We start from the raw sequence: 27,997 nt of genomic DNA, 5'->3' as shown, positions 1-27,997 counted from the left end.
CTGTACTAGGAACTTTATGTAATATCTCTAATTTCCACAGTCCTGCAAGGTAGGTGATACTGCTCTCATCCTGTGGTGGAGGACATGGAGTCAGTGGCGTAGGCAGGACTCCCACCCAGGACCCTCTGCTCTCCCACGGAAGATCATTCTTGGTTTTCTTGTGGTAGATGGTGGCAAGGGGAGTAGGCAGAGTGCACATAGAAAAAGTCAAAGGTGAGTGAAAATTTGATTGTATTTGTGTGCCTTATCCCTAATCAACCTGAAGTTGTATAATGTTGATGAAAGAGTCTGTTTTTAAGTAAAATGTAAAACAAACCAGGAAATTTATTACAGGAAAGAGGGTGGCATTTTCATTGAATTGTTAGAAAGGCATTTATTATACTGACGGTCATTAAAAAACACATCCCCTGTGGGAACCGGTTCCTGAACTACAAGCACTGGGACTCCTGCTTTTCCCCGGGCGGTCTGGCCTCCTGTCTTTCTTGCAGAAGCACAGTATCAGAGGTCGGGCTGTGGCTGTGTTCTCAGCGAAGGGCATCCTGACTTGGATTCTGTTTTGTTTTGTTTTTGCTAACAATAATCCTGCTGCTTTTTGCCTCCTGCTCCCCTGCCACATGAGCTGGAGCTTGCCATGAGGTGGGTGTTAAGATAATATTCTTTAGATAGGAAAACCTTGTCACCATACCGCTAAATTAGTGTGTTGTTTTTTCCTTACCATCCTCCCTGCCCCCTGCTATTTAAGGACTGTTCTTAGGGAGCATCTGCTGAATACTTCTGCTGACAGCTAACCTTTAGCCCACACCAAGGGGGGAATTAAAGCCGTGCACACAGAAACAGAATTGGGGCATTTAAATGATAAAGACAAAAGCCAAGACCATAAGCACATTGCGCATCTCTGTAAACATTGCCCCTGAGGCAGGAGAACAGAAGCTCAGATCCCTGGTTCTGGAACTAAAGAGGGCTCTCCTAGTGGATTTCATGGCCCCCATTTAGGAGTTCCGTTAAAAAGGGGAGTGAAATGCATTTGGTTAGTTGTGTTCTGACAACTTGTGAGGTTTTGTATCAAGCTGTGGTATGATGATTGACAAAATAGACGATGCTTCAGCATAGCGTTGACAGACACTTGGTTAACATGGCTTTGGTTTTCCCTCTTCACTGGCTGAGTTGCCTTTTCTAAGGTGATTTGTGTTTATTAGTGAAAGCATGTGAAGTATCTCAGGGATTTCCCTTTGATGAGACTCCCCCCCCCAAAAAACAAAACAAAACAAAAACCCACCTAGAGCAGTGGTTGGCAAACTGCGGCTCTTTGGCCCCTTGAGTGTGGCTCTTTCACAGAATACCATGGCCTGGGAGAGAGTGTTTTGAAGAAGTGGCGTTAGAAGTTTAAGTTTAAAAAATTTGGCTTTCAAAAGAAATTTCAATCGTTGTACTGACCTAGTGAAGGTTTGGGTCTTTTGGGACTGCCTTTTGTAATTTTCACTTCCTTAAATACATACTTTGATTTTTCTCTGACGGTCAGATAAAACTGACATTTAGCTTCATTTCTCACTCCCTAAGTACATCACAATTATTTAGATTTTCATACATTTTACAAAAGATACCTGGAAACTAAGCTAAGTGGTGAATTTATTGTAGGAAAGGAAAAAAAAAAGGTTATATATGAAACTGACCTCAACTCCAGCCTTGCTTTAGTGAACACGTGCACATCTGCAAATAGGTACACAGCGTACACAAAAGTTCACACCGCTGCAGTGCACTCGCCTGTGCAGGGCTGAGCAGGCTCAGGATGAACACAAACCAGATTGGAAACAGGCGTTGATAGCCACAGCAGATAGGAGCAGGTCAGGAAAATGGGGAGAATACCATAGTTTGTCAATCAGGAGTTTTGACGTTGAGACTGTCTTCATGATGTTAACACTCACCAAGGGCTGGGATTGATAAAAGTGACACAGTTCTCTAGAGTGCACACCATGGACATGTATCTGGACTTAAAAAGTTTCTCCACTAAAAATGGGTGTGACCAAAGGAAAATATATGGGCATGAGCGAGCAGGTGTGAGGTGACACACCAGACAAGGCCAGGACGGAGGCCACTCTGGGGAGCAGGTGGCTAGATCTGAGACAGGGCGGTTCAAAGGGAGGGCGGGTGTGACGCCGCCCAGCTTAGCTGAAACCACGCAGCCTCCCAGCTGCTCTCGGGTCACGTGCTGGGGCGGGGCTTGAGGGTGTTAGCAGGCCCTGCCCTGGGGCGGGGCTCCGCAGGGAGGCTGCCGTGGTGTATAGTCACGTGGGGGCGGACGCGCCCTGCGGGGGCGTGGTCTCATTGAGGGCGGGGCTTGTGCCTGGGAGGCTGCAGTGGTGTGTAGTCACGTGGGGGTGGGACGTGCCCTGCGGGGGCGTGGTCTCGTTGGGGGCGGGGCTTGTGCCTGGGAGGCTGCAGCTGCTCGGTCCAGCCAGGGGCCTCGCAGCGACCCTGGTGCTCCTGGCCCAGCCGAGCTGCCGGGTCTCCGGGGACTGCAGGCAGGTGAGCGTCTGGAGCCTGGGTTGGGGGAGGTCTCCACCTTGGGCTTTGGCACAGTTCGTGGAGGGGTCCCCTGCAGCATCAGCCAGCCCCTCTGTCCCCTCCCCTCGCCCGCGGGTTCCCTTAGGTGCAGTGCCCTTGGGGTGAGCGTGGGGGCGATGCCCAGTCTGCCGGGCGGTGGAGTGCGTGCTCATCCATGGACCTCGGGGGAGGGGGCTAAGCTGGCAGGTCCGGAGAGAACGGGAGGGGCTGCACCCCCATTCCCCCCCCCCCCCCCACCTCCAAGCGCCTCAACTCCTGGGCCAGCTCCGCTCCAGAGATGCCAGGGGCACCGGAGGGCTGGGCACTTGGCGCTCTCCTGGGGCGGGGTCTCTCCCAGCGCCCTTCTCAGTGTCGCCAGCTCTTCACCCTCCAGCTGTCAGGTGCAGACTGAGCCTGGGATGCGGGTCTGCGCAGTGCCAGCCCGAGGTCCGCTGAGGTGGGGGCGAGGCGGGCGCCCCTGAGAAAGAGGGCGGGGTGGGGTCCTGGGCAGTAATAGGGTGAGGGTGCGAGCTGACCACCACGCAGGATGGTTTCCGGGGCCGACCCTGCAGCTTCTGGGGCGGGTGGGAAGAGAGCTGCCCAGTCCGGTTGGAGGACTTGGAGCCCCGTGCGGGTGCTTTCTTTGAGCAGGAAAGGGGTGGAGGACAAGGTGCCGCTGGGTGCTGACGTCACCTCTGAGGAGAGGCACCAGCGTGTCCGCTAAGGGGCAGGGGGTGGGCGGCTGCTCTGCTGCTGCTGCAAGTGAGCAAGTGGTGAAGGGGAGGCTCTGCTTAGCGTGCGGACCACTCCCCATGCGGCCCCTCCGCTAGCTGGGCTTCTCCGAGGTGCTGGAGCTGGTGCTTAGTACTCTGTTCAGCACACATTTATTGGGCACCTGCTGTATGGCAGGTGGTGCTGGGGGCTAGGTCTTTTGAAGGCAATTTAGGGCCCCGGGGCAGTTGGAAGATACACAGTTATCCTGTAGACACTTGTAACAGTCCCCCCCCCCCCCACACACACACACACACTTTGTCATATTGCTGTTGGGTTAGAAAAGGGCAGAGCCGCGGGGTGGGATTCCAGCACTCCCAGGGAGCTGCCTGCTGCCAGGAGGAGCAGCTTGGATGGTCTCCCTCGGCTGTTTTCTAGGACTTGGTCCTGAGGCCTGAGGAGGCTGCCAGGGCACATGGTATCTCGGAATAATGAGATGGTGAACATCCTGATGGTGGCTGTCCCCCTCCCCCGGAATGCTTTAGACACCTGGTCTCGGGACTGCGGCTCTGGGAGATGGTGGAGTGTGGGGGCAGGGGGCGTGGGAGGTGACAGGGTGGTGCTGTCTGGGCACATGATGTCAGACCCCGGGTGTGACCTGGCCACTGGGTGTGCAGGAGGCATTGGGGGGCAGGGAGCCAGGCTCCTGGGCCTCTCGCTTGCTAAAGTCTTAGGGTTGGAAAGAGTTACCACGGGTTTCTGTGGTCTTTTTAGAGCCTCTGAGGGTAATGGTGAGAGTTGGGGAGAAGGACAGGCAGTCAGGGTGTGGGGGCAGGGAGGCAGGGAGCTGGGGGCAGAAGGGCTTTAGGACGCGAGGGAGCTAGCTGTGGTCACTCTATGCCAGGGATACTCTCCCCTGGGGCTGAGGCCCTGCATGGGTTGCTATGGAAACATGGGGTGGTGTGGAGCTGTGTGGAGTATGTGTGCTGGAGAGGAGGGGCTGGTATGGAGTAGGGATGACTGAAGGATGGAAAGCTTCCCCAGGCCCCAGGTAGAGAATTAGGAGGAAAGGACGGGAGGAGTGGGCATTGCAGCCACAGGAAGTCACCATCTGTCCCCCTTCTGCCTTCTGGCTCACTGACTTCTTTATTCTCATCCACGTCCTTCGCCGTGCCCCCATAGTCACACGGATTTAAGGACCACACACACAACCACAGTTCAGCAGCTGAGTCTTGAGGAAAGATAGCTCGTCACTAACTCCTGGGAGCAACTAGAGAGATGGGCTTCACAGATAGAGGCCCGGAGGCCTCACCAGTGACCAGGATGGCTGCTGCTCAGAGACCTGCCCCCGGGGGCGGGGGGAGCTGTCCCTCTGCCGCAGCACCCCGGCACTCTGGTGAGGGTCAGAGAGGCCTGAGAAAGGCCATGGGGTGAAGGAGTAAGGCCCCCCTGTGGACTCAGACAGACTGGATTTGAACCTAGCTCTTCCTCTTCCTCCCTGTGGAAACTTGGTTATGTGACTGTGAGACCTGATTCCCATGCCTCTGAAATGGGAGGAAGAATTCCGTGTCCTTGCAAGGAATCGTGAGGACTGGACTGAGTTAAGATATGCCAACCAACAGCCCAGTGCCTGGCACGTGGTGAAAGCTGAGTAAATCATAGTTGCCATCATAACGGTTATTTTCCTTCATCACACCTCCATCCCCATTTCCTGCAGGCAAATTGGGAGGGTGACCTTCCTCTCAGCTCTTTGCTCTGAGGCCCCATCTTGGCTCAACTCATGGGCACTGAGACTTGAGCACCAACTGGCAGCTTGGCTGGGCCCTGTGGCCTCCGTGGGGCCGCCGCCTGGCCCTGGCCACGGCCACGCTTCCCCAGTGCTGGGCCTGCCATCTGGTGGGCAGCGGGGAGTGCCCATTTCTCCTGTTGGATGGGATGGGATGGGGGTAAGTTTTGGGAAGCCCAAGAGACCTCAGAGTTTTCATGACCCGTGTTTATGAGCCCCAACCCCTCCCTGCTCACCTGGAGCCCTCGTCCGCTGTGGTACAGCCTGCCTGCACCCCTCACTGGCAACCTCTCCATCCCCCCAGAATGCTCTGGGGGCGGCAGCTTTCGCCTCTGAGTCATGGCCTGTGCGTGGTCCTGAGAGGGCAGGAGCCTTTGTCAGGCTGAGGTGGTAACTGCGCTATTTAAAGGCTGACTCCGCGGGAGCCCTCGGCAGGGCATCTGGCTCTACCTGGTGGCATCTTGCCAGGGCAAGTGGAGTTGCTACCTGGCCCTGGTTGGAGGGCGGCTGGGGAGGGGCCAGTGGCAGCGAAGCTGGCTTCTCGGCTGCCAGAATGACCAGGAGGATTGGGGGGAGGCCAAGTTGGACCAGATAGCCCGCATGTCACAGTGGGCAGCCTGAGAGCCTCTGGGCTATTCCCATAAGGACCTGTAAAACCTCCCGCTGGCCCACCTTTGCCCACCCCTGGGTGCTTCATACTCTGCATCCCGGGTGCTTCCTGCTGTTCCCAGCTCTGTTATCCATGAGCTCACCCCTCGGAGGGAGCAAAGCAGCCTGGTGGGGTCCGTCTTACAGCAGAGGCCTCGGTGCGTGGTGAGAAGCCCAGGGCCACCCAGGCGGTCTCCCCGGTGCCAGCTTTTGTGGCTTTCCATTCCCTGCAGGCTGCCCTGGAACAGTGCCCCTCCTCAGCAAGCTTCTACCGCAGCCTCCTCTCCCGCACTCTCGTTTCTTCTTGGGGTGGCGTGGGGGAGGGGAGGGGGGAGGGCCTTGCTGTGCTGGGCTGGGAGGTGGCGTGGGGTCCTGGGCACTGGTGCTGGTAGCATCAGTGAGACGGCAGCTGGCTTCTTGTTCTGGGGGCAGGGATGCGGGATGGGCAGGGATGCGGGGTGAGCAGGTGCAGACCAGGGTGCTACTTTTTTGCCTCCATGGTGGCTGTCAGCTTGGGGATAGGATCCCCCGGGTCAGAGTGTGTCTGGGAGTGTGTGCGTAGCCACCTGTGTGTATGTCCAAGTCTCTGTGCCCTGTGTCTACCTCTGTGCCTGTGTGGGCAATACCCACACGCCTGCGTGAACCACCGGTCCTCTAGTTCTCACGCTGGCACTCTAGCTTCCTCTGGTCCAGCGCCACGTTCCTCCCAGCCTCCCTCCGTGCCCGTTCCTGCCCACGTCATCAGCACTTTGGGGGAGGGCATGGCAGGCGGGTTGGGGTGGAAGAGCTTGGCTCCTCTGGTTCTCCTGCGGGTCTGACTTCACACTGGGGCCCCATCTGCCGCCCGAGGGTGGACAGGAAGCTGCCCCTGTGGCTCCAGGTGGAGAGGGAGGGGGGGGAAGGAAGCCTCTCGGGTAGCAGGCGCTCTGCACAGTGACTCGGGGAGTGGCCTGCAGCAGCAGCAGGGAGGCTGGGAGCCGGCTGCAGGCAGAGAAGTCCCCTGCTGCCTCCTTTGATCTGATCACTGGGCATCCCTGTGCCAGGCTCAGGGCATAGCTGGAGCCAGGCCTTGCACGCGCTAGCACAGCACCAGAATGGCAGTTACATGGAGAGAGAAAGAAGCTTTCAAGCCTTGAGCAGGGCCCCCACCTCTTAGCCCTGCCCCAGGAGAGTGACGGCCCCACCCCACGTCCACCTGGATTTTCTCGAGTCATCTGGCCGTGAAAGCAGAATGGACACCTGCCGCTGCGTGCCAGGTTTCAGGGTTGAGGTGACGAGCCTGAGCCTCCACCCTGAATGCCGGGCCTCACCAAGCAGCCTCTCTAGGGAGCCAAACGGCACTGTGATCAGGGCAGGACCACCGGTGTCTGCCCTTTAACCCCTTCTTAGAGCCCTCTAGCCCCTCTGTGCCTGCCTCAGCCCGAGTGCGGGGCCAGAGACCCTGGTTCCTCCCCTCGTGCTCTCCCCCCCAGGTCTCAGGAGGGCTCCGGGCAGCCTGCCGCTGGCTGGCGGAATCATTTCTATATTTGGCCAGGGAGCCACGTGGGTGGGAGCCACTCTGCCGCCCAGTTCTCTGGGGAATGCACTCTGACAGCTGGGAGGAAGCAGGGGCAGAGGCTGTGGTGGGAGTGCATTCCCCAGAGAACTGGGCGGGTAAGCTGAGAAGGGGCGTGCACCGACACCTCCCTTCCCTTTCCTCCACCCTCCCCTGGGCGCCTTCTCCACTCCTCGGGTCCTCACAGCAGTCTCTCCTCCCACAGGCCACTGCCCTCCAGAACCATGGGTGTCGCTGGACCCAGCTGGGACTCTGCCAGGCTCCAGTGCTCCGTCTAAGCAAAGGGCCTGCTTCCAGCCCCGCTTCCTGCCTGCCATGGCCACGCTCGGCTGCTGCCTGCCTGCCTGGGAACTCAGCGCACCCAGCCCCAGCCCCAGCCCCGAGGGGTTGAGCCAGGCCCTCGGGCCCCACTTCGCAGGGGCGCCCCAGGCACCCGGCGCCTTTCAGACCAAGAGCAACTGATGCCATGGGGGGAGCCCCCGCCCACCTGTTTGCTGGCCTGGCACTGCCCGCTCTGAGGCCCCTGCCCCGGGTGCCCCTGGAGGTGCCAGCCCTGTGAATCCCTTCCCAGCCCCCCACGCCGAGGCCCTGCCCACCCCACCATGTGTGAGGTGATGCCCACCATCAACGAGGGGGACCCCCTGGGTCCCCCGCACGGTGCTGACGCGGATGCCAACTTTGAGCAGCTGATGGTGAACATGCTGGATGAGCGGGAGAAGCTGCTGGAGTCCCTTCGCGAGAGTCAGGAGACCCTGGCGGCCACACAGGGCCGGCTCCAGGACGCCCTGCACGAGCGGGACCAGCTGCAGCGCCACCTGAACTCCGCCCTCCCCCAGGTAAGACCGAGGCCTGCACGCCTCCCTCCCCGCCCCCAGCCCTGCTGAGCCCAGCGTCCTCAGGGCATCTCAGTTGCGTATCAGCAGAGGGAACCCTCAGAGCCTCCACGGCCCCTCACCTCCCTGCACTCAGAGTCCCTTCTCTGTCACTTCCAAGCTTCTGGAGAAGTGGGTGGAATTTGATGCGGGAAGAAAACCAGCCATAGTTGGCAGCTGCAGTGAGCTCATGCGGCCAGCAGGTGGCACCCCAGGCCAGCTGTTGCTCCCCAGAACCTATTCTTGGAGGTGGCAGATGGGAGGCCTAGAAGGTCTGAGGCGGAGTGATTTCCTCAGGTGGAGTGGGCTGGGGAGGGGGGAGGAGGGGGAGGGAGCCCATGGAGCAAAGGTAGACAGCAGGGGACTGAGGCTGACCAGACCTGAGAGGCTACGGAAAGGGTCCTGGAGACAAACTGGAAAACCAGGAGAGAAGTTCATGTCTAACGTTGTGCTTTGTGGGCCAGCGTTGGGGGCAGGTGGGAGGCATCCAGGCCTGGGGAACCAGGCAGCGATGAGCGGAGGCGGTGAGGGGAGCACCAGTCCTTTGGGGGGGGGGGCGTCACGGTGCCCCAGGGCGCGCCATCGAGGCCTGTGTCGGTTCGGTGTGTGATGCCAGGCCTGCCAGGGTGTGAGATGCTTGACCCCTGGCCATGGCCTTGATAGAAAGACAGTAACCCAGGGGCAGGGGCACAGGGCCGTGGCCTCTCAGGCTCCACGGGGGTCCCATGCACTGAGGGGCTGTGGGCTTTTCAGGAATTTGCCACCTTAACCCGGGAGCTGAGCATGTGTCGGGAGCAGCTCCTAGAGCGGGAGGAAGAGATATCGGAGCTGAAAGCAGAACGGAACAACACGAGGGTGAGTGGGGTGACCTGGCCTGTGGGGGGGGGGGTGGACCCCTTGGCCAGCCTGGGCGCCTCCCTGCCTTATGTGTGGGAGATAGAGTACTCCACCCTCCGTGCTGGGCTTCCACCTGGGGTCCCCGGGGGAGGCCAGGGCAGCGGCATGGGGTGGAATTTGGTTGGGACAGCAGTGGCTTACGAACAAGGAAGTATTTCAACATGTTGACGGCACACGTGGCTGTACTCGTGTGCACCGTGATTTCGTGGGCCCTCCTGTAACCTTACCCCGTGCTCATGCCTCCTCTCGCCTCCCTCTGCTGCCAGCTGCTGCTGGAACACCTGGAGTGCCTGGTGTCCCGCCACGAGCGCTCGCTGCGCATGACGGTGGTGAAGCGCCAGGCCCAGTCTCCCTCAGGGGTGGCCAGTGAGGTGGAGGTGCTGAAGGCCCTCAAGTCGCTGTTCGAGCACCACAAGGCCCTGGATGAGAAGGTAGCCCTGGCGCCCCCTTCTCTGTGATTCCTGCACCCCTTCCCCCGGCCCCCACCCGCCAGCTTCATAGCAGGCTCCCTCCTCCGCCGCCCAGTGTCAGGGCCGCTCAGGTTCCCTCTGGAAGCTTGCTCTTGGTGGGGCCTCTCTGCCTCACACCACAGTGGCCAGCCGAGCCCTGGCTCCCCAGCCCGCATCCAGGGGGGTCTGTGTCTTTCTCCATCCCTTGGGCAGGTGCGAGAGCGGCTCCGGGCGGCCCTGGAGCGAGTCACCACCTTGGAGGAGCAGCTGGCAGGTGCCCACCAGCAGGTAAGCGCCTGCTCCCCCTCCATGTGCTTGAGCGGGAAGCCGAGGCTGGCTCACCCTTTGTCCATGGGCTTCTGTAGATGCTCCCTGCGGTCTCGCGGTCTTGGCTGGAGACTGCTGGCCGAAGGGAGGCAGGGGACCCAGAGGGGTCTGGGCCCGGGAGAGGCTCTCTTGTCTCTGACTCACTGTGCCGGGGCTGTGCCCTGCAGCTGTCTGCCCTGCAGCAGGGAGCAGGGGCCCGGGATGGAGCGGCGGAAGAGGAGGGGGCTGTGGAGCCGGGACTGACACGCCTGTGGAAGGTGGGTCGTGGGAGCCGCATGGCAGGGGCATGTCTTCCCCCAGACAGGTAGGAGGCGGGGCCCTGACCTGTTCAGTGGAGCCACTGCTCAAATTAAGTCCAGGGCCTCTTCCCACATCCCCGTCTCTTCTCTCCCCACGCCCCGTCTGCAGAGAAATCTAAAGGGGTTTGTTGTCTTGCCCATGGCTAGGCACTAAGGTGCTTGTCCACCTCAACTGTCAGGGCCTTCTGCCTGTGTCAGCTTCCGCAGGAAAGATGCTGTCTCTGAGCCTGGTCTTCAGTCAGGGCCCTCTCTAGGGCATACGACGCCGAGAATTCACCCTAGGAAGTATTGCTTTTTAGGAGACACGCGGGAGAGCAGGTGTCAGGTTGTTGTCTGCCATGAGCTCCTGGGCGCGGAGGAGGCAGGTGGACTGAGGAGTGCTCGGAAGCTGGGCAGAGCCGTCCCTCCTCCGACCTGCGTGGGTGGCACAGGGGAGCAGGGTGTCTTGGGCCCCGATGGTGGACTGATGGCTCGCTGTCCCTGGAGGATGATGAGGGCCGGCTGCAGGAGCTGCAGGAGCTGCTGGAGAAGCAGAACTTTGAGCTGAGCCAGGCCCGGGAGCGGCTGGTCACTCTGACAGCAGCCGTGGCTGAACTGGAGGAGGACCTGGGCACCGCCCGCCGGGACCTGATCAAGTCGGAGGAGCTGAGCAGCAGGCATCAGCGGGACCTGCGGGAGGTGAGCGAGGCCTGGCCTGCCCCAGCGTGCTAGGTGCAGTGTGCAGCGCTCAGGAGGGCAACTGTCTGGATGCCTGGGGCGGGAAGGAGGTCCAGGCGAGCGCTGGGGAGTGTCAGACTGAGCACTTGGTGGGGTCCAGTTAGGGCAGGAGCTGCGGAGGGATGAGGTAAGGCCAGCCCTGGCAGGGCGGTGTGGAGAGGTGCAGGCGGAGGCACAGGGGGAGTCGGTGACCTTGCCTCGAGCCCCTCCGCCCCTGCCCAGGCTCTGGCCCAGAAGGAGGACATGGAGGAGCGGATCACCACACTGGAGAAGCGCTACCTGGCTGCTCAGCGTGAGGCCACGTCCATCCATGACCTCAATGACAAGCTGGAGAACGAGCTGGCCAATAAGGAGTCCCTGCACCGCCAGGTAGCGGCTCCTGGTGGGGTGGGGGCGTGTGCTGGAGCTGGGAGTCTCCATCACGCAGCGGCCCCCTGGGGTCCTGCAGGTGGTCCTGGGCAGCCAAGAACCAGGGTCGTGCCTTGCTTCCTGGCCTGTCCTGGAGCTGTGCTGAGGCTGGGGGGCTGCAGTGCTCCCTCCTGACTGTCCCTCCTGCCACCATCGCCAGTGCGAGGAGAAGGCTCGGCACCTGCAGGAGCTGCTGGAGGTGGCAGAGCAGAAGCTGCAGCAGACCCTGCGGAAGGCAGAGACGCTGCCGGAGGTGGAGGCTGAGCTGGCCCAGAGAATCGCAGCCCTCACCAAGGTGAGTGGCCGGGCCCAGGGTCCGCCGTGTCCCTGCCACTTCCCACTCGCGGCCGCGGGAAGCCCACCGGGGTCTGCCTGTCTGTCAGGTGGAGGAGCGGTCCTCGCCCTCATTGCCCCTGGGCTGGGACCGTCCCACAGAAGGCGTGAAAGTGCTCCGAGAAGCAGAGAGACTGCTCGTGCAAATTACCTCAATGGTCATTTTCACCACGTGGTTAACACTTCCTTTGGTTTGTGTCTGGAGTGGAGAGTACAATGTTCACCTCTGGAAAGATGAGGTCTGAGAGGAGATGGGGTCCAAGTCTGCAGTTCCTGAAGGGGGTGGGAGTTGAACCCACACTTGTCCACCTTTATTAAGGTGAAGCATCTGGATCTGGGGTCCACGCTGGTTGCTGAAGGCTGCAGCCTTAGGTTGAAGAAAGGGAGTGTGATTTTAACGAGTGGATAGTTCACTTTATGGATGATAATTCATCAGAGGGTGCAGCCTGAACACTGGGCTCTAGAGGAGCTGGGGAGGGCAGGACATAGACGTGGGTGGAGTAATCCGGGATTTAGGAGGCTTTGCCGTCAGGCAGAGGCTATTCCCCACCCGGCAGTCGTAAGCATCAGACTCCGGGCCTCTGCTCGTGTAGCAGCGTGGGGGCCCTGTGGGTGGAACCTGCAGCCTGGTGTACCTTGGTAGACCCAGGGCCAAGTCTGCTTCTGCCACTGACTGGCTTGTGATCAGGGAGAAGTCCCTCTCTCCCTGACCGGACACCAATGTTGTTATCTCTATGTTGACACCATTGTCTCTTCGATGATGTCATCGTATCCACAATGATGGGGGGGGGGGCCCCTAGGCTCTGCTGGCCCCTGAGGCCCCAATCCCCAGAGACCACTTGGCACCATGATGAGGAGACAGGTGACCAGAACCGGGGGCGGACACTGGCTGCACTGACCTGTCCCTGCCCGTAGGCCGAGGAAAGGCATGGCAACATCGAGGAGCACCTGCGTCAGCTGGAGGGCCAGCTGCAGGAGAAGAACCAGGAGCTGGCGAGGGTGAGGCCCTCTCACTGCCCCCAGGGTGGCTGTGGGTGGCACGGAGGAAGCAGGCATGGGGAAGGCCCTGGGCAGGGACAGCTACAGAGGGCAGGAGGAGGTGGTTGGGAGAGTTAGAGATGGGCTCACGGAGAATGGGAATGGGACAGGGGAGCATGGACAGTCCTGGGTGGCCTGGAGTGCAGTGGGCTTGTGTGCAGTGGCTTGCGTGCAGTGGGCTGGCGTGCAGTGGGCTGGCGTGCAGTGGGCTGGCGTGCAGTGGGCTGGCGTGCAGTGGCCTGGCGTGCAGTGGGCTGGAGTGCAGTGGACTTGCGTGCAGTGGCTTGCGTGCAGTGGGCTGGCATGCAGTGGGCTGGCGTGCAGTGGGCTGGCGTGCAGTGGGCTGGCGTGCAGTGGGCTGGCGTGCAGTGGCCTGGCGTGCAGTGGGCTGGCGTGCAGTGGGCTGGTGTGCAGGTGTGCCAGCGGGAGAAGATGAACGAGGACCACAACAAGCGGCTGTCAGACACTGTGGACCGGCTGCTCAGCGAGTCCAACGAGCGCCTGCAGCTGCATCTCAAGGAGCGCATGGCGGCCCTGGAGGAGAAGGTGGGTGCCCCAGGCCCCGGGGCGGGGCTGCGTGAGGGGCGGGATCTGCGGGAGAGCAGGCCTGCTGGAGGGGAGAGGCCGGAGGGGCAGGGTTGGATGTGAGAGGGTAATCAGGTAGGAGGCTGGCCTGGGCGCCTCTGCCCTGCCCATAGTGAGGCTGGAGAAGAGAGGAGCTGCCGCCCTAGAGGGCAGACGTGAGGACCAGGTCCCGGCAGGCGGGGAAGGAGCCCTTGGGTCCTGGCTCACGACTGCTCTCCCCCAGAACACGCTGATGCAGGAGCTGGAGAGCTCCCAGCAGCAGATAGAGGAGCAGCACCACCACAAGGTACCCGCTGCCGCCCGCCGCCTGCCTCCGAGCTGGGGAGGGCGGGCTGTGCTGGGTGCAGCTGCTCTGGTGCCCGGGACAGTGAGCCCGTTGGCTGGACGTGTGCAGGTTACCTCACTGATCCTCACAGGAGCCTGCACAGTAGGTGCAGAGAAGACCCTGAGGCCACAGCATAGGGCACAGAGTAGGCGGCAGAGACCAGGGCCAGTGAAGGACACAACAGAGCAGCTTGCTGAGGCCACAGAGCAGCTTCCTGGAGGCTCGGCCGCTGTCCCTGCCTTGGCAATGTCTGAGGTCCGAGGGCATGGGCCTCTGCCGCCCAGCTGCAGGGTCAGCCAGGTTTCGTGAGGGTTTCGGGCCTGCTCCAAAGGTCCTTCCTTCCCTTGTCCTGGCCCCAGCCCTGCCCACCTGCCGCCACCTTCTGTTCGCTCCACACTCGGACCGAGTCTGGTGTGAGCTGTGTCATGGGCCTTGGCTTTGCACTCTGCCGTGCCTTCTGCTGCTTTTCCCCAACTCTGCCATCCTCTTTGTCCCTCTGTCCCCTCTCTGTCCCTTCCTGGCCTCCACCCCACACTGGGTCTGCCTGCCACAGGGCCGCCTGTCCGAAGAGATTGAGAAGCTGCGCCAAGAGGTGGACCAGCTGAAGGGTCGAGGGCGGCCGTTGGTGGATGGCATCCACTCCAGGTACAGGAGCACGGGAGGCTGGGGGGGGGTCCCGGTGGACCCTGAGGCGGAGGCTTCCTCCCACCAAAGACCACCTTGGCCCTCGGGGCGGGACTCTGAGGCCTGGAGAGCTCCGTCAAAGCCACCAGCTCATCGGGCAGCTTAGAAGGAAGCCCCTGACCTCGGAGGGGTGCTCAGGTCACACACAGGGAGACCTCCCTGGCCATGGACACAGGCCATCCTTCCTGCTTCCTGGAGAGGGCCTGCCGAGTTCCATGCTCTCCCACGGCCCACGGCCCACGGCCCGCGCCCACAGCCCGCCCATGGAGGGGGTCTGGTTCCCTCCAGTTCTCTTGAGACACCACCTTAAGGGACTGCAGGATTGCTGTTTGAGCTGAGGGCCGCCTGGGGCAGGTGGCAGGCACAAAGGCTCTCCCGTCCTGCAGGCTGCTCAGGAGAGACCGGCCCTGGGTTAGTTAGACGTGCCCAGAGGACGCCAGACCACTTGCCATATTGCTTTCCTCAGGGATTGGAAACCCTTGGCTTTGACTGGAGGCATTGTGGGCCCATCACAGAACGGGCAGCTAGGAGGGGAGCCGAGACTCCTCAGCCCGGGACTCTGGGCCTGTGGGTGTGCCCTGGGCTCACCCATCCTCTCTCTGCCCCACGTAAGGTCCCACACGGGCAGCGCGGTGGACCTGCGATTCCCCCTGAGCACGGCAGCCCCGGGCCTGCGTCGCCGCTTCTCGCTGCGGGAAGAGTCTGCCAAGGTGAGGGTGGAGGGTGAGGGGCATCTCCTGGGAGGTGGGGTCACTGGCCGCGTGCCTGGCTCTGGTTTCGCAGCTGGCCGGCGTGTGGTACAAATCCTCCCCTGCCCCCCGCCCCGTGCCGGTGGCAGCTGCAGCCCAGGACGGGGCCTCGGCAGCTGCAACAGCTGTGCTCCCCCCACCTCCCGGTCCCCGGGGCCCACCGAGGCATGTGCACCTGTGCCTGGGTGTGCAGGCGTGTGTTCGGGTGAGGGTGGGGGCAGGATGGAGTGGCACGCTTTTGGAACAATGCTGTGGTCTGTGGGGAGACGGCGGGATGGCAGGGTAGCTAGCTGGCCCTGGGACGGCCCCTGGAGTTCCCTGAGATGCTGCTGTGAGACCTCACTGAGCCTTCGAGGATCAGGAAGGGCAGGCGCCTGATTGCCACCTGGCCCCGGGGCACCCACGGACTCCAGGGCACCACACGCAGGGAGAGGAGGAGGAGCTCCTCGTCTGACGGGTGGGGAGTCACAGTCCGGAGTGCTTCTTTCTCTCCCCCCTCACCTTCTTCCTGTTCACGACACAGCTGCCGCCCAGGCCCTCGCCTTTTCTCCCTGCTCCCTGGCTGGCCCAGCTCAGCGCCGTGCCCTCTCTCAGGGCCTCTGTCCACCAGAGAGGTTCACAGGATGATTTCGGAGAAGCTTCCTCTTCTCAGGATTGACCAGAGGATCCTGCTGTGTGCACACTGGGATCTGACACACCCTGGGGCTCGGCACCCTTTGTGTTACTAGTGTTCACTTTGTGCCAGACACTGCTGAGCAGTTATTCCTCAAAACTGCCCACGGCATAGGTCCTGCGAACCCCCGTTTCACAGATGAGCAAACTGAGGCACACGACTTCTCAGTGGCTGCACAGCCAGTGTGGGCTGGAGAATCTCTGCCTCTGGAATCCCTGCTAAGCACGTTCTGTCGGGCTCCTTGACAGTCCAGTAGTATTTCTTAGACTCTGTGTGCAAAGAGATCAGCCAGGGCCCTTGTTAGGATGCAGGTTCTGCACCGCCAGGTCTGGGCTGGGGCCGCCGGGAGATGGCGCTGCTGCTCTGGGTGGGATGAACAACTGCTCCTCCTCTTCCCTCCTCCTCTGCTCAGGACTGGGAGCGGTCTCCGCTGCCTGGCGTGCTGGCCCCTGCGGCTGTCCCTGCCTTCGACAGTGACCCTGAGATCTCCGACGCGGACGAGGACGGGCCAGGGGGTCCGGTGGGCTCCGCGGATGTTGTTTCCCCCGGCGGCCACTCCGACGCGCAGACCCTGGCCATGATGCTGCAGGAGCAGCTGGACGCCATCAACGAGGAGATCCGGTGAGGGCCGCCCGTGGGAGTGTCTCTCACGGGTGCTCCCTAGAGCGCCACTGTCCGGGGAGCCTGAGGCTGTGGCCCAGCACTGACCTCAGACTGACCTGGGGGCTGGCTGTGCCCCGCGCATCTGCAGTGGACACCAGGGTGCAGCTCCCACCCAGCAAGGCTGTTGCAGTCTCACCACCTTCTGGGGGGGGAGGGCAACGGTACTGTCTCCCCTTTACAGACAAGGGGCAGGAACCAGAGTCCAACTGGTTTGCCTAGAGCAGCACAGGGAGGGGCAGAGCCAGGATTCAGATGGGGTCTACCCACCTCCCTCGCCCTCGAGGCCTCAACAGAAAGTGACCCGGGTGGGCCCTTGACTTGTCACCGAGGGCGTTTGTGAATGTTATGACCAATGACAAGGGAGAGCCGAGCCAGACAACACCAGCTTTTCAGGGCCACAGAGGGCTGCTGGGTCAGGGGTGCCCATACTGTGGCTGTCACAGGCCAGTCAACATGGCACAGGGGTGCGCGTGCACGCGCGCACACACACACACACACACACACACACACACACACACACACGCATGCCTCCTGGTGGCCCTCTGGGCTGATCCCAGGGCCGATGCCGGGGCCGGTGCTGGTCTGTGCCTCCAGGATGATCCAGGAGGAGAAGGAGTCCACGGAGCTCCGCGCGGAGGAGATTGAGACGCGAGTGACGAGCGGCAGCATGGAGGCCCTCAACCTGACCCAGCCGCTCAGGCGCGGCCCCATCCCCACCTCCCTGACCGCCCTGTCCCTGGCCAGCGGGTCCCCTGCACTCAGTGGCCGCTCCGCACCTAAGGGTGCCTCCCGCAGTGCCGCTCAGGACCTGGGCCGGATGGGGGTCATGACCCTGGTGAGTCTTGGGACAGGAGAGGAGCAGCCCTGTCATCGCTGGGCTCAGCCTTGGGGCTGGCAGGGCTCCCCCGCCCCCCGTGATGTGCGCATCCCACACGTCCCGCCACGAGCATGTCCTGTCTGGACACACCTCTCCCTGGAGGAGCACGGGCTCAGGAAGCTCACCGGTGCCCACCCGTCTCCCCGCAGAGGGCCCTGGCTTATGGTTCTGGGCAGCTGCTCTCAGCTGCGATGTCTGTGGACCTGGGCGAGGTCCTGACTCCCCCCCGCCCCCCCCCCCCCTCCGCCCTGGGCTCCCGTGGGTGGGCGTGCAGGTCCCCAGGTGCGTGAGCTCACGCTGCTCTCTCTTCCAGCCCAGTGACCTGCGGAAGCACCGGAGGAAGCTGCAGGTGAGTGGGCCTGAGCAGGTCCTGTGGTCGGTCCTCCGGCTTCTCCCCAGGCCCCAGGCCTCTGCTCTGCGCTCCTGCGGCCCGATCTCTCCCTCTATCCCCTGATGGCTTCACTGTCTGTTCAGTCACCAGTGTCTCGGGAACAGAACCGAGAGGATAAAGCCACCATAAAATGTGAGACTTCTCCTCCTTCCTCACCCAGGACGCTGCGGCTCGAGAAGCTCGGCCACCCAGCCCTGAGCCAGGAGGAAGGCAAGAGGTAGGGGAGCCCTCCCAGCTGCCCCTCCCCAAGGCCGTCACACCCGCCCCGTCCCTCGGTCTCAACGTCTCCCTTCTCTGAGGGGGACAGTCCCACGTCTCCCTTGTCACCTGCTCTGATCTCCCCCTCACCCCGCCTGACCTGCCTGCAGCTCCCGAGGCCTGACCCCGCCCCCGCTGCACGCTCAGGGCGCTCCCCCCCTCCTGCGCCCGCAGTGCCGTGGAGGAGCAGGGCAGCAGCCCCAGCAGCAGCAGCAGCCAGGACTCCTTGCACAAGGGCGCCAAGCGCAAGGGCATCAAGTCCTCCATCGGCCGCCTGTTTGGCAAGAAGGAGAAGGGCAGGCTGAGCCAGCTGAGCCGCGACGGAGCTGCGGGCCACGGTCTGTGCCCCCTTCCTGGCAGTCGAGGCCGCGTTCAGGGAGAGGGCCAGGGCAGGAGGGTGCTGGGTGTGCGCCTGGCTGCTGCTGCTGCCGCCCGCCCGCAGGGACCCCAGCCCGAGGGGGTCTCTGTCAGCCTGCTGTTCCCCAGCGGGCAGCTGCCCGTCCCCCAGGGACTCCCGCCCAGGGTCAGGCCGCCGCTGCGAAGAGGTTCCTGTACGGAGTGAAGGCTGGGCCTGTGAGGGGTCGTCCAGCGAGGGTTCTGATGCTCGGTGCCCAGGACCTCCAGGAGAGGCAGTGGGGTTAGGACTTGTGGTCCGCCTGGCCTCCGGGGCCCACATTCCATGTGCCTGTTGGAGTAGGAGCCTGGCAGTGGGCACCGCACCACCTGTGTGATGACGTGAAGCCTAGCACACCTGGCAGGTGGCAGGCACACAGCCGTGTCCGCTCTCTTCCCGCACCTCCCAGTCCTTGTGTAGCAGACCCCTGTTGGGTGACTGGACACAGGCTCAGTGTCAAGTCCACCCTGCAAGGAGCTCTAATGAGAAGGAACCGTGAAAGGACAATTCCAAGGCGGTGATGGCGGTGAGATGCCCAAGGCGCTCCAGGAGCTGGCCTCAGCCTCGGTGCCATGGGCTCCATGGGGGCCATGGGAGCAGCTCGCTCTGCTGGCAGCATCTGGGCTGACTCAGAGGCAAAGTAGGAAGGGGAGGGGGTCTGAGAAAGGCAATGACGTGTGTGTGCGAGTCTTGAATGCAGCCGAGTCAGAGGGTGGGAGGGGTGGGGAGAGAGGAGGTGGCCTGGACCCTGGGCTGGGGTTAGCTCACAAGGGCCTTGCAGAATCCTCTGAGGAGGTTTAGAAACCCACAGGGCAGGGACAGCATGAACAAGTTTTAGGAAGGGGAGCCTGCATGATCCATGAGAAAAGGAACCTTTAAGCCCGATGCATAATTAGGAAGGTGTGAGTCAGAAGGACTGGGAGGGGGGAGCCCTCTACTCTGTGGGAGCCTCTGCCAGGGCCGGGGTGGAGAGTCTGCCCCAGCACGGGGGAGCTGAGCACACAGACCAGGCTGCTGAGTCTGGACAGTGCAGGAGGCTCCTGCGTGAAGCCTGATTTCCTGTGCTCCTCCCGCCATGCTCGCCCCTGAGCCGAGGGCAGCGCCTCCGACTTCTGGACCAGCCTCACCAGCTGCCCCGTGTGCCCGAAGGTGCTGCCTGCACGCGCCCTGGGCGATGGCCTTCGCTCAGAGGCCGTGGGTGGAGAGGACAGACTTGGACTTGCTCCCCTGGTGGCTTTGGCACCGGAGGGCACCCCGAGAGAGGCGTCTCCCCATCTGACCTGGGCCAGGAGAACTCTCTCTGAGCCTCGTGGCCCATCGTGTCTGGCTCTCCTGGTCTTTGCAGCTTGGTTTGGAGGAGGGACAGGTTCTGGTTAGGATTCTGCTGCTCTTAGTGTCGCACAGTGTGGCTCCATCCCATCGGAAAATACCCGCAGGGCCAGCGCTCAGGGGCACTGTCTGGGCTGGGGTGGGCTGGTTGCAGGGACCTGAGCGGAGGCTCCCAGAATGGTGGGTCGTCGTCGGGCCCTGGGTTTCATGCACCGAGGAGGTTCCTGCTGGTCTATTCCCCAGTCTTGGACCTGCCAGGGTGGGGACCAGCAGAGGGTCTTGCTGACCTGCCGCTCCTTCCCTTCTAGTTCTGACAGACGCCGAGCTTGGTCTGCAGGAGCCCCTGGTGCCTGCCAAGCTGGGGACCCAGGCAGAGAGGGATCGGCGGCTGAAAAAGAAGTAAGCACCACTGTCCAGGCCGCCTGTCCCCTGGGCTGCAGGGGACTGAGCTCAGGTGGGCAGAGCCCAGGAGGCCCTTTCTGAACCAAGCTGGCCTGGTGTGTGGGGTCACGCAGGGGCTGGGCGCTGGCCGTTACGTGCCCTGCGGAGGAGACCGACATGGTCGAGGTCGGGCCGCATGCACGGTGAGAGCTCTCACCTCAGGTCGGAGTGCGTTCCTGCCCGAGTCACACTGCTTCAGGCGTAGAGCAGGGGGCAGCGGGTGCGGGGTGAGTAGGGGAGCTCAGCACGGGGCACAGTCATGTCCCTGGACTCAGCCTGGGGCGGGACAGGAAGGACTGCTGAGTCTGCTCCTCTCCCTGCAAGGCACCAGCTGCTTGAAGACGCCCGCCGAAAGGGACTGCCCTTTGCCCAGTGGGACGGCCCTACCGTGGTCTCCTGGCTAGAGGTACCTAGGCAGAGGGTCCACTCAGGGCCTGGGTGGGCGGCTCCTGGGAAGAACTTTCCCAGCATGCTTCTCCCCTACCCAGTGCACAGGGGACCTAGACTTGCCCACCCCCATGCCCATCGGCACAGCGGATACCTGATGGCGAAGGGCGGCGGGCACCGCTGAGCCATAGGACCCACAGGTGCTGACTGCTGTGGCCGCCCCGGGAGCTGGGCCCCGGCAGAGCTGGGAGCCCCTTCCGCCCCAGGCCCAGAGTTTCCGCTGTGAAGGGAGACGCGTTTGATGATGGTCCTCTCCAGTCTGCTCCTCTGAGACCGTGCTGGGCCTGGCCTTGCCTGGGGGGTGCCCAGCTCTTGGAGAAAGGCTGAGTGGTGACCCGTGCCCGTGTGTGCAGCTCTGGGTGGGGATGCCGGCCTGGTACGTGGCGGCCTGCCGGGCCAACGTCAAGAGCGGGGCCATCATGTCGGCCCTGTCGGACACGGAGATCCAGCGGGAGATCGGCATCAGCAACGCCCTGCACCGGCTGAAGCTGCGGCTGGCCATCCAGGAGATGGTGTCGCTGACCAGCCCCTCCGCCCCACCCACCTCCAGGACTGTGAGTGGCCTCTCCCTCCCGAGACCCTTCCCGGGCCCTGGAGCAGCTCTGCCACGCCACCCAGGGGTCTTCGGAGGGATGGCAGCTGTGTCTGCCCCTCCCTTCCCATCCCCACACGGGGCTGCACCTGGTCTGCAGGGGTGATGCTGCTTCCGGGGTCCCAGCAGATCCAGCTCCTGCCTCCCACATACCACCAGGGGCTCGTCTCCCACCTGACTCTGCCAGTAGTCCCCGATCTCCAGGCAGCAGCTCCAGCCGGGCCTCGGGGTTCTGATGGTGATGGCAGAGGGAGTGGGGTCATGGGCCCTCCCCGTGGCTGGGGGCTGCAGCATTCACACTCACTCACTGAGGAGGCATGGGGGACACATCCCAGTGCCAGGCTCTGTGCCCAGCAAAGGGACACAGAGCTGACAGTGAGCAGAGCTGGGGCCAGGCTGTGGGAGGACTCGGGAGGGAGCTTTGTTCTTGTCCTTGGGGGACCCGCTGCAGGACCAGCCAGGTTTCCTCTCTCTCTGCAGTCCTCCGGGAATGTCTGGGTCACCCATGAAGAGATGGAAACTCTGGCAACATCCACTAAAACAGTGAGTTGGCGCTGGGCCTGGGGTTAGGGCTGATGGCCCCAAGGGGGGAAGGTTGTGGGAAGTTGCCGAGTGTGAGAGTAGCCCTGACGTGTGACTGAGTGTGTTCTCAGGTGGAGGGTTGGTGAGGAAGGAGTGAGACAGAGTGGTTGGGTGAGGGTGGGGGGCGGAGTCCATTCTACGGTCACAGCTGGGACCAGGCCAGGGGTGAGGCATGAGGGATGGAGAGAGCTTGGCACTGCTGTGGGCCTGGACCCCGGGTCCTGCCTGGTGCTGAGCCCTGTGCAAGGATGGAAGGCCTTGCTGCCCTCTTACCGAAAGCATGGCACCCACACCTGCCTCCTGCTCCCTCAACCTCGCCAACACGTTCCTTGCTCACCCACCCAGCCCTGGGTGCTGGCTCCCTCTCAGTGGGGCCTGGGTGTTCTGCCAGGTTCTTGACTTGGCCATTTCCCCTCATGCTGCACGTTCCTGCTAGGACAGTGAGGAGGGCAGCTGGGCTCAGGTAAGACCCCCTGCCGGACGCGGGGTCCAGGCACCTGCGGGGACCCTCCCTCCTCGTTCCCCTTCAGCTGCTGTCCTGGATTCTCAGGTTGGCAGGGGAGGCGCCCTGAGGGCTGTGCCTGCCTTGTGCCTCCAACACCCTCCCCGTTGGGCGCCCTTCAGGAATGAGGTGTAGGCTGGAAGCACCCTGTTCCTCCCCCGCCCTCCCGGAGGGCCTGTGATCTGAGCAGGACTGAGGGCTGCTGTGCCCCAGGTCAGACAGGCCCTGCCCGGCCCTCCGCCAGGGCCCGGACCGCCCTCCTCAGCTTTCCCAATGGAAATGACAGCAGCCAGCACAACACCAGGCATGAGTCAAAATTACACCCATTTTTTTCAGATCTTCCAAAAGTACAATTTTTTTTTGTGTCACAGACTTTTAGTAATTAGCATATGTGTGCTCTGAGATGAAAAAGGTTGAACATTGCTGTCTTAGAGAAAAGCAACTTGGTGATTGTAAAAACCGTTAAACCTTTCTTTGAGCAAGGGACAGAAAGCTCAGAGGTCCCCTCCGGGGCGTGGGGCGGGGAGGAGCAGACCCTCCGGTTTCCCTCTCAGGCCCTCTGCCCTGCAGCCGTCAGCAGGGGTGAGGCTGAGACTCGAGGTAGCCGCCCCGTATGCCTGCCAGGAAGCTGCTGTGTCCCTGATGGAGCCATCGTTTTGGGACCTAAAAAGCCCCATTGAAAACCCCCCCCCCCCGCCCCGCCTCTGAGGAACGAGCTAATGCTCACAGCGCTGCTTGCTGTGGGCGGCCGCAGCCTGGCCCTGCCTTCCTCCCAGACCCTGGCCTATGGGGACATGAGCCACGAGTGGATCGGCAACGAGTGGCTGCCCAGCCTGGGGCTGCCCCAGTACCGCAGCTACTTCATGGAGTGCCTGGTGGACGCGCGCATGCTGGACCACCTGACCAAGAAGGACCTGCGGGTGCACCTGAAGATGGTGGACAGCTTCCACCGGTGAGCAGGCGCTGGGCTCCCTCTCAGTCCCTCCCCGTGGCCCTTCTGGTGGCAACAGCTCCTTTTGCGGAAGCTGGATTCTCTCCCCTTCGCCCCTGAAGAGCAGTCGTTTCTCTAACTCCCCGCCTGGAGGTTTCTCCCAGGGCTGTTTCATTGACTGGTGGGCAGGCGGGCCTCGGTCACTCAGTCGTGGGGAGGGAGGGCCATGCTGCTTCCATGGGAGAACTTCCTTCATCGTGAGGCCCCTCTCAGAGGACCAGAGAGGGAGTGGCCTTGGCGGGTCGCGTGCAGGTGGAGCAGAGCGTCTGGGGCTCCCGGTGCTGGAGGACGTGGGCAGCTGGGCAGGGGCGTGGCCCTGAGGCTGGGTGGGCTGTGTGCCTGCAGAAGCAGCCTGCAGTACGGCATCATGTGTCTGAAGAGGCTCAACTACGACCGGAAGGAGCTGGAGAGGAGGCGGGAGGAGAGCCAGCACGAGATCAGGGGTGAGCGGGCCACGGGGGCCTCTGAGAAGGTGCAGGTGCCTGGGTGCAGGGGCCTCACCCCAAAGCTGAGAGGGAAGGAGAGGGGGCTCAGGATGGAGGAGGGAGATGGGGTGGAGCAGAGGCCAGGGAAGGCGGGGACTGTGGTCTGGGGGCTCCCCTCTTTCCCGAAAGCCTCTGGACCTGGGTCCTTCTGCTCTTTTCCTGCCTCAGACGTGCTGGTCTGGACCAACGAGCAGGTGGTGCACTGGGTCCAGTCCATCGGGCTGCGGGACTATGCAGGGAACCTGCAGGAGAGCGGCGTGCACGGCGCCCTGCTGGCCCTGGACGAGAACTTCGACCACAACACGCTGGCCCTGGTCCTGCAGATCCCCACCCAGAACACCCAGGTGGGCGGCACTGCGGCAGGGGCCCTGCCCGTCACTGTTCCTCCAGGTGTCCCTGTGCAGCAGGGCCTCAGGGGCACGGGTGCTTCACCGAGCGCCCGGCACCGCCCTCTCCTGCCTGCCTGAGCCTCCGCCTGGCCAGGGATGCTCGTAATGATGTGTCCTTGTCCGGGGACCGCCGTCCAGGAACACGCTGACTTCTCTGAGCTGTTTATGTCCGGCCTGTGCACCGTCCTGCGGGCAGCGGGGTGGGGGTGGGGCTGGAAGTGCTGGCTCTGTGAACGGCTTCCTCCTCCTATTTGTCCTCAAAGAGGTGGCAGCCGGGGAGGGAGCCTCGGGTGTGGAAGGTGTGGCTGGTGGTGGCGCCCTGGCCTCGCCTCTGTCTCTGTGGCTCTCAGTCCCTCCTGCCTCTCCCTCTCTTCCCGTGGACGCCAGGCACGCCAGGCGATGGAGAGAGAGTTCAACAACCTCTTGGCCTTGGGCACCGACCGGAAGCTGGATGATGTGAGTGCCGTCTGAACGGGGGCCTTGTTGGTCATTGTTGGCTCATGCACCCATGGAGACACCTGACCCCCCACCCCGTTTCCTGAGGACACAGCCCACCCCCTCATGCTCCTGTCCCTGGCCTGCGTGCCCTGGCCTGTCATGTCTGCCTTAGCTCCTGGGCTCCAAGCCAGTTACAGGAGACCCCAGACCGCTTAACTGGCTTCTCCACCTTCACTCCATCTGCTCTGAGAGCGTGTCCCCCACCCGAGGCCCCGCGGCCCCTGCTCACACCGCGGATGTCCCAGAGCTTCCTCCCCGGGGGCTGAGCCCTCCCTGTGTTGTGACCGCGGGGCCTCAGCAGACAGGACCCACGCGGACCGCCAGCACCAGCTGCACGGGGTGCCCTGGCGTTGGTGACACGCACAGGCACACACACACATGTGCTGTGTATGTGTGAGTTACAGACACCACTCTCGGGGGTCTGATCTCCCCAGTGCCTGGTGAGCACGTCCCACGATGACACAGGAGGACGCCTGGGGGTTCTGGGGGGTCCCAGGCCCAGGGGAGATGACCGTGTGCAGGGAGACAGTCCACCTGCGTGACGGACAGATTCCCCCAGAGGTCCCCCCCGCTCCCCGGAGACAGTGTCCGTCAGGGAGCCTCCAGGGAGCCAGCGAGCGCCGGGAGGGAGGGAGGTGCAGCCGCTGTGTCCCTGCAGGGGGAGGACAAGGTGTTCCGCCGCGCGCCCTCCTGGAGGAAGCGCTTCCGGCCCCGGGACCTCTCGGCAGGCGTGCTCGGCATGTCCCCGCTGGGGCCCCTGCAGCCCCCGCCGGCCCCGCCCAAGACGGTCACGCCTGAAGGTGAGTGCCGCTGCCGCCTGGCTGCCTGCGCTGCGCTGACCGCTGTGGCCGTGCTGGGGCGCCCAGCGCTGGTGCCCCTACTAACAGCCGCCCTGTGTGTTCTCGGCTCCGCCTCCCAGCCGGGCCGGCCGGGGCGCAGAGGCCGGAGACCTCCACGGTGCGGACCTACACCTGCTGACCTCCGGTCTGGCCTGTGCCCGCGGCGCGGGGTAAGTGGGCCAGCCCGGCCCCTCGGCCTCGGCGCCCTCCTCGCCCTCCCGGCTGGCCCGCGGGCTCTGCTGCTTCTGGCCTGGTGCTCTGCTTGCTGGGGGTGCCTCCACCGGCCTCTCCTCGGGGCACCGTCTACCGCTAACGCCCCCCTCTCCCTCAGCGCACTCCCACTATCTCTACGGACACATGCTCTCTGCCTTCCGGGACTAGCCACTCCCCCAGGGTGCCACAGGCTCGGCCGCTGGACCCCTCCTGCTCGCCCCCGTCCTCCCAGGCTCCCAGCTCTTCGGCGACTCTCCAGCCGCCCTGGACCTCAGAACATTCACCCACCCCTGGGCGTCCACCACCCTAGGCCCCGCGTCTGATGTGGCGGGGCCTCCTGGAGTCATGCAGCCCCAGGTGGCGTGACTCCACCTTCCTCCTGGTCCTGGCCCCACCTGGACTCTGACCTCCAGGGGAGACCAGGGCACCGACCCTGGCCGGGCGACCTTCCCAGGAAAGGAGTACCTCAGACTGCGTGTGGGCTCTGCCTCTGGTCCCTGTCCCTGTCCTGGCTCTGCCCAGTGGCATGGCTTCTCCGGGACCCCTGCAGGCTGGGCGGCAGTGGCCTGTCCTGGGTGAGGCTGGGGAGGTCCCAGGCCTGGCCTAAGCTGAACCCACGTGTGCATCTGAGAAGAAGCTGGGAGAAACGGGCTGTGTGTGTGCGCGTGTGCCAAGGGTCTAAGTGTGGAAACAGCCCCCGTCAGTGAGGCGCAGGATGGCCAGTGGAGGAAGCCAGAGGGCGGGCAGAGGGATGCCTCCTGTCCAGGGTGGGGTGGAGCTGCTGGGGGGCAGGGAAAGCGTGTGGGGAGGGTCGGGACCTGCTGCCTTAGCTCTGGGCAGGACAGAGACCACCCCAGGCACTGCCAGCCCTGCTCTGCACCCTGCCCCTCGGCCCCCGGGCCCCTCGGGTCCCTAGCTCCCTGCAGGAATCCCAGCCCATAGCGTGAAGTGAGTGTGCACTGCCTCAGCCTCGGTTTGGGGAGAAGGGAGGCTGAGGCTGCCTCTCCTCTCTCCTGGGAAGAGCGTGAGGCTTCCCCCTAAGTGAGTCGGGCCCCAGGTCATCGGATGTGGGTGAAGGCGTCCCTCCACCCCTTGCTCAGGGCTCCCTGGGTGTGCAGGGCCTGCCTCCTCCACAAGTTTGTACCCAGCAGCATGTCATTCCCAGGAAACCCTCTCCTGCACCCATTCCTCACCCCACATGGTGCGGGAAGTGCGGGACCCACATTCAGAGGCAGGTGTGGGGGCCACACTCCCAGCAGGTGCTGAGCAGCCGGACCTGGTTCTGCGGGAGGCACTGCTAGTGGGGCAGTGCCAGGCTCAGCACTTGGCACCGTCTCAGAGGTGAGGTCCCCATGCTGGAGTGGGGGCTCCCCTTGTGCCCTGCCCCTTCCCCACATCAGCCACTGCGGAGATGAGGGGCAGGGAGAGAAAGCCCCTGTGCTGGGGTGATGGACAGGAAGGTCCTGGAGAAACCCCAGGCTCCGGTTGGTGGAGTGGGGGCCACAAGGCCATGTGACAGTCGGGATCCAATGAGCTGGTACGTGGGCGTGGCCACAGCCGTCCTCCACCTCATCCTCCACGTGGTTGTGTCATAAGCGGCAGCTGGTGGGCCCTGGGTCCTTAGGCATTGTGCAGTGTTTAGGGAGGTGATGGGGGCGAGGCCGGTGGGTGATGAGGCTCCTGTCTGCTCATCAGAGGAGGCTGATGCTCAGTGAGTGTATTTGCAGTCAGGAGGCCTGAGCCCTCACAGCTTCCTGCCAGTCCCTCCTCAGCACTGTGCCAGCTCAGTGCCTCAGAGGGGGTGCCTGGGTGTGTGTGTGTGCGTGTGTGTGCGTGCCTTGCCAATAAACAACCTGGTTTTATAACTTAAACATGGCTCCAGTCCTTTTCTAACGTGTCTGCGTCCTCCAGGCCTAGGACTCTGCTCGGGGCAGAGAGCTGGTGGGCGGTAGCTTCCACGCGTACAAACCCAGCCTGAGAGGGCGGTTTGGGCTGCTGGTGCCGGGTGGGAGGGAGGGGCAGCCTGCCTGCTGCCAGCCCTCTTGCCAGCCATGATCTCCTTCCAGGCTGATTCCCCAAAGTCTTATTCCCGACATTTGATTAACCCAGTTTGATTTATTGTAGGTGCTTCCACCGGAGACTGGGACTTAAAGTAATTTCCCTAAAGAACTGCCCTCATTACTCATTCATCCTTCTCGGGAATGCAGTGGTGCAGACTGTGCTCTTGTTAATGTGGAAAGTCCCTGGGCTCCGCCACCAGCGTGAGGCTGGCGGCGCCCGTCACTGTGCAGTCCCAGCTGCGTCCTCCGTGCGGGGAGCGAGGCAGGCGTGGCCACACCCGGCACGGTGGGGGCGGCCAGCCCTGGGCACGGCTGCTGAGGACGGCTCCTCCTCACCCGCGTATGAATATGGACCTCAGCTCCCAAATGACACGACAACTGAGGAGGAATAAACTAAAAATGTACCCAGCAACCCCAGAGCCCCCAGCTCCTGAACAGAGACGGAGGCC

The 27,997-nt window shown here is 62.9% G+C and overlaps 1 protein-coding gene across 9 annotated transcripts; it reads left to right on the top strand.

Annotated features, from left to right (window-relative positions):
- The first annotated feature begins 2 nt into the window (after positions 1–2).
- On the top strand, positions 3–27,359 carry PPFIA4 (PTPRF interacting protein alpha 4). Of its 9 annotated transcripts, none has more exons than XM_084868616.1 (31): positions 3–213; positions 7,447–8,077; positions 8,867–8,968; positions 9,277–9,441; positions 9,673–9,747; positions 9,954–10,043; positions 10,572–10,763; positions 11,025–11,171; positions 11,371–11,505; positions 12,459–12,542; positions 12,996–13,127; positions 13,390–13,452; positions 14,045–14,136; positions 14,789–14,885; positions 16,010–16,218; positions 16,855–17,095; positions 17,451–17,486; positions 17,612–17,745; positions 17,961–18,124; positions 19,818–19,908; positions 20,275–20,356; positions 20,751–20,951; positions 21,470–21,532; positions 22,008–22,034; positions 22,850–23,025; positions 23,410–23,507; positions 23,718–23,893; positions 24,326–24,394; positions 25,095–25,236; positions 25,356–25,445; positions 25,607–27,359. In XM_084868616.1, the coding sequence occupies exons 2-30, from the start codon at positions 7,844–7,846 to the stop codon at positions 25,412–25,414; spliced, it is 3,576 nt and encodes a 1,191-aa protein (XP_084724742.1). In that variant the 5' UTR covers positions 3–213; positions 7,447–7,843; the 3' UTR covers positions 25,415–25,445; positions 25,607–27,359. The 9 variants fall into 9 exon arrangements, with proteins under 9 accessions (XP_084724742.1, XP_084724740.1, XP_084724739.1 ...); XM_084868614.1 differs by lacking the exon at positions 3–213 and adding an exon at positions 426–636; XM_084868613.1 differs by lacking the exon at positions 3–213 and adding an exon at positions 2,394–2,523.
- Positions 27,360–27,997: the final 638 nt, after the last annotated feature.

Source organism: Pipistrellus hanaki, assembly GCF_964339955.1.
Source record: "Pipistrellus hanaki genome assembly, chromosome: 20".
Classification (NCBI taxonomy): Eukaryota; Metazoa; Chordata; class Mammalia; order Chiroptera; family Vespertilionidae; genus Pipistrellus; species Pipistrellus hanaki.
This window is presented reverse-complemented; position numbering and strand designations above follow the sequence as displayed.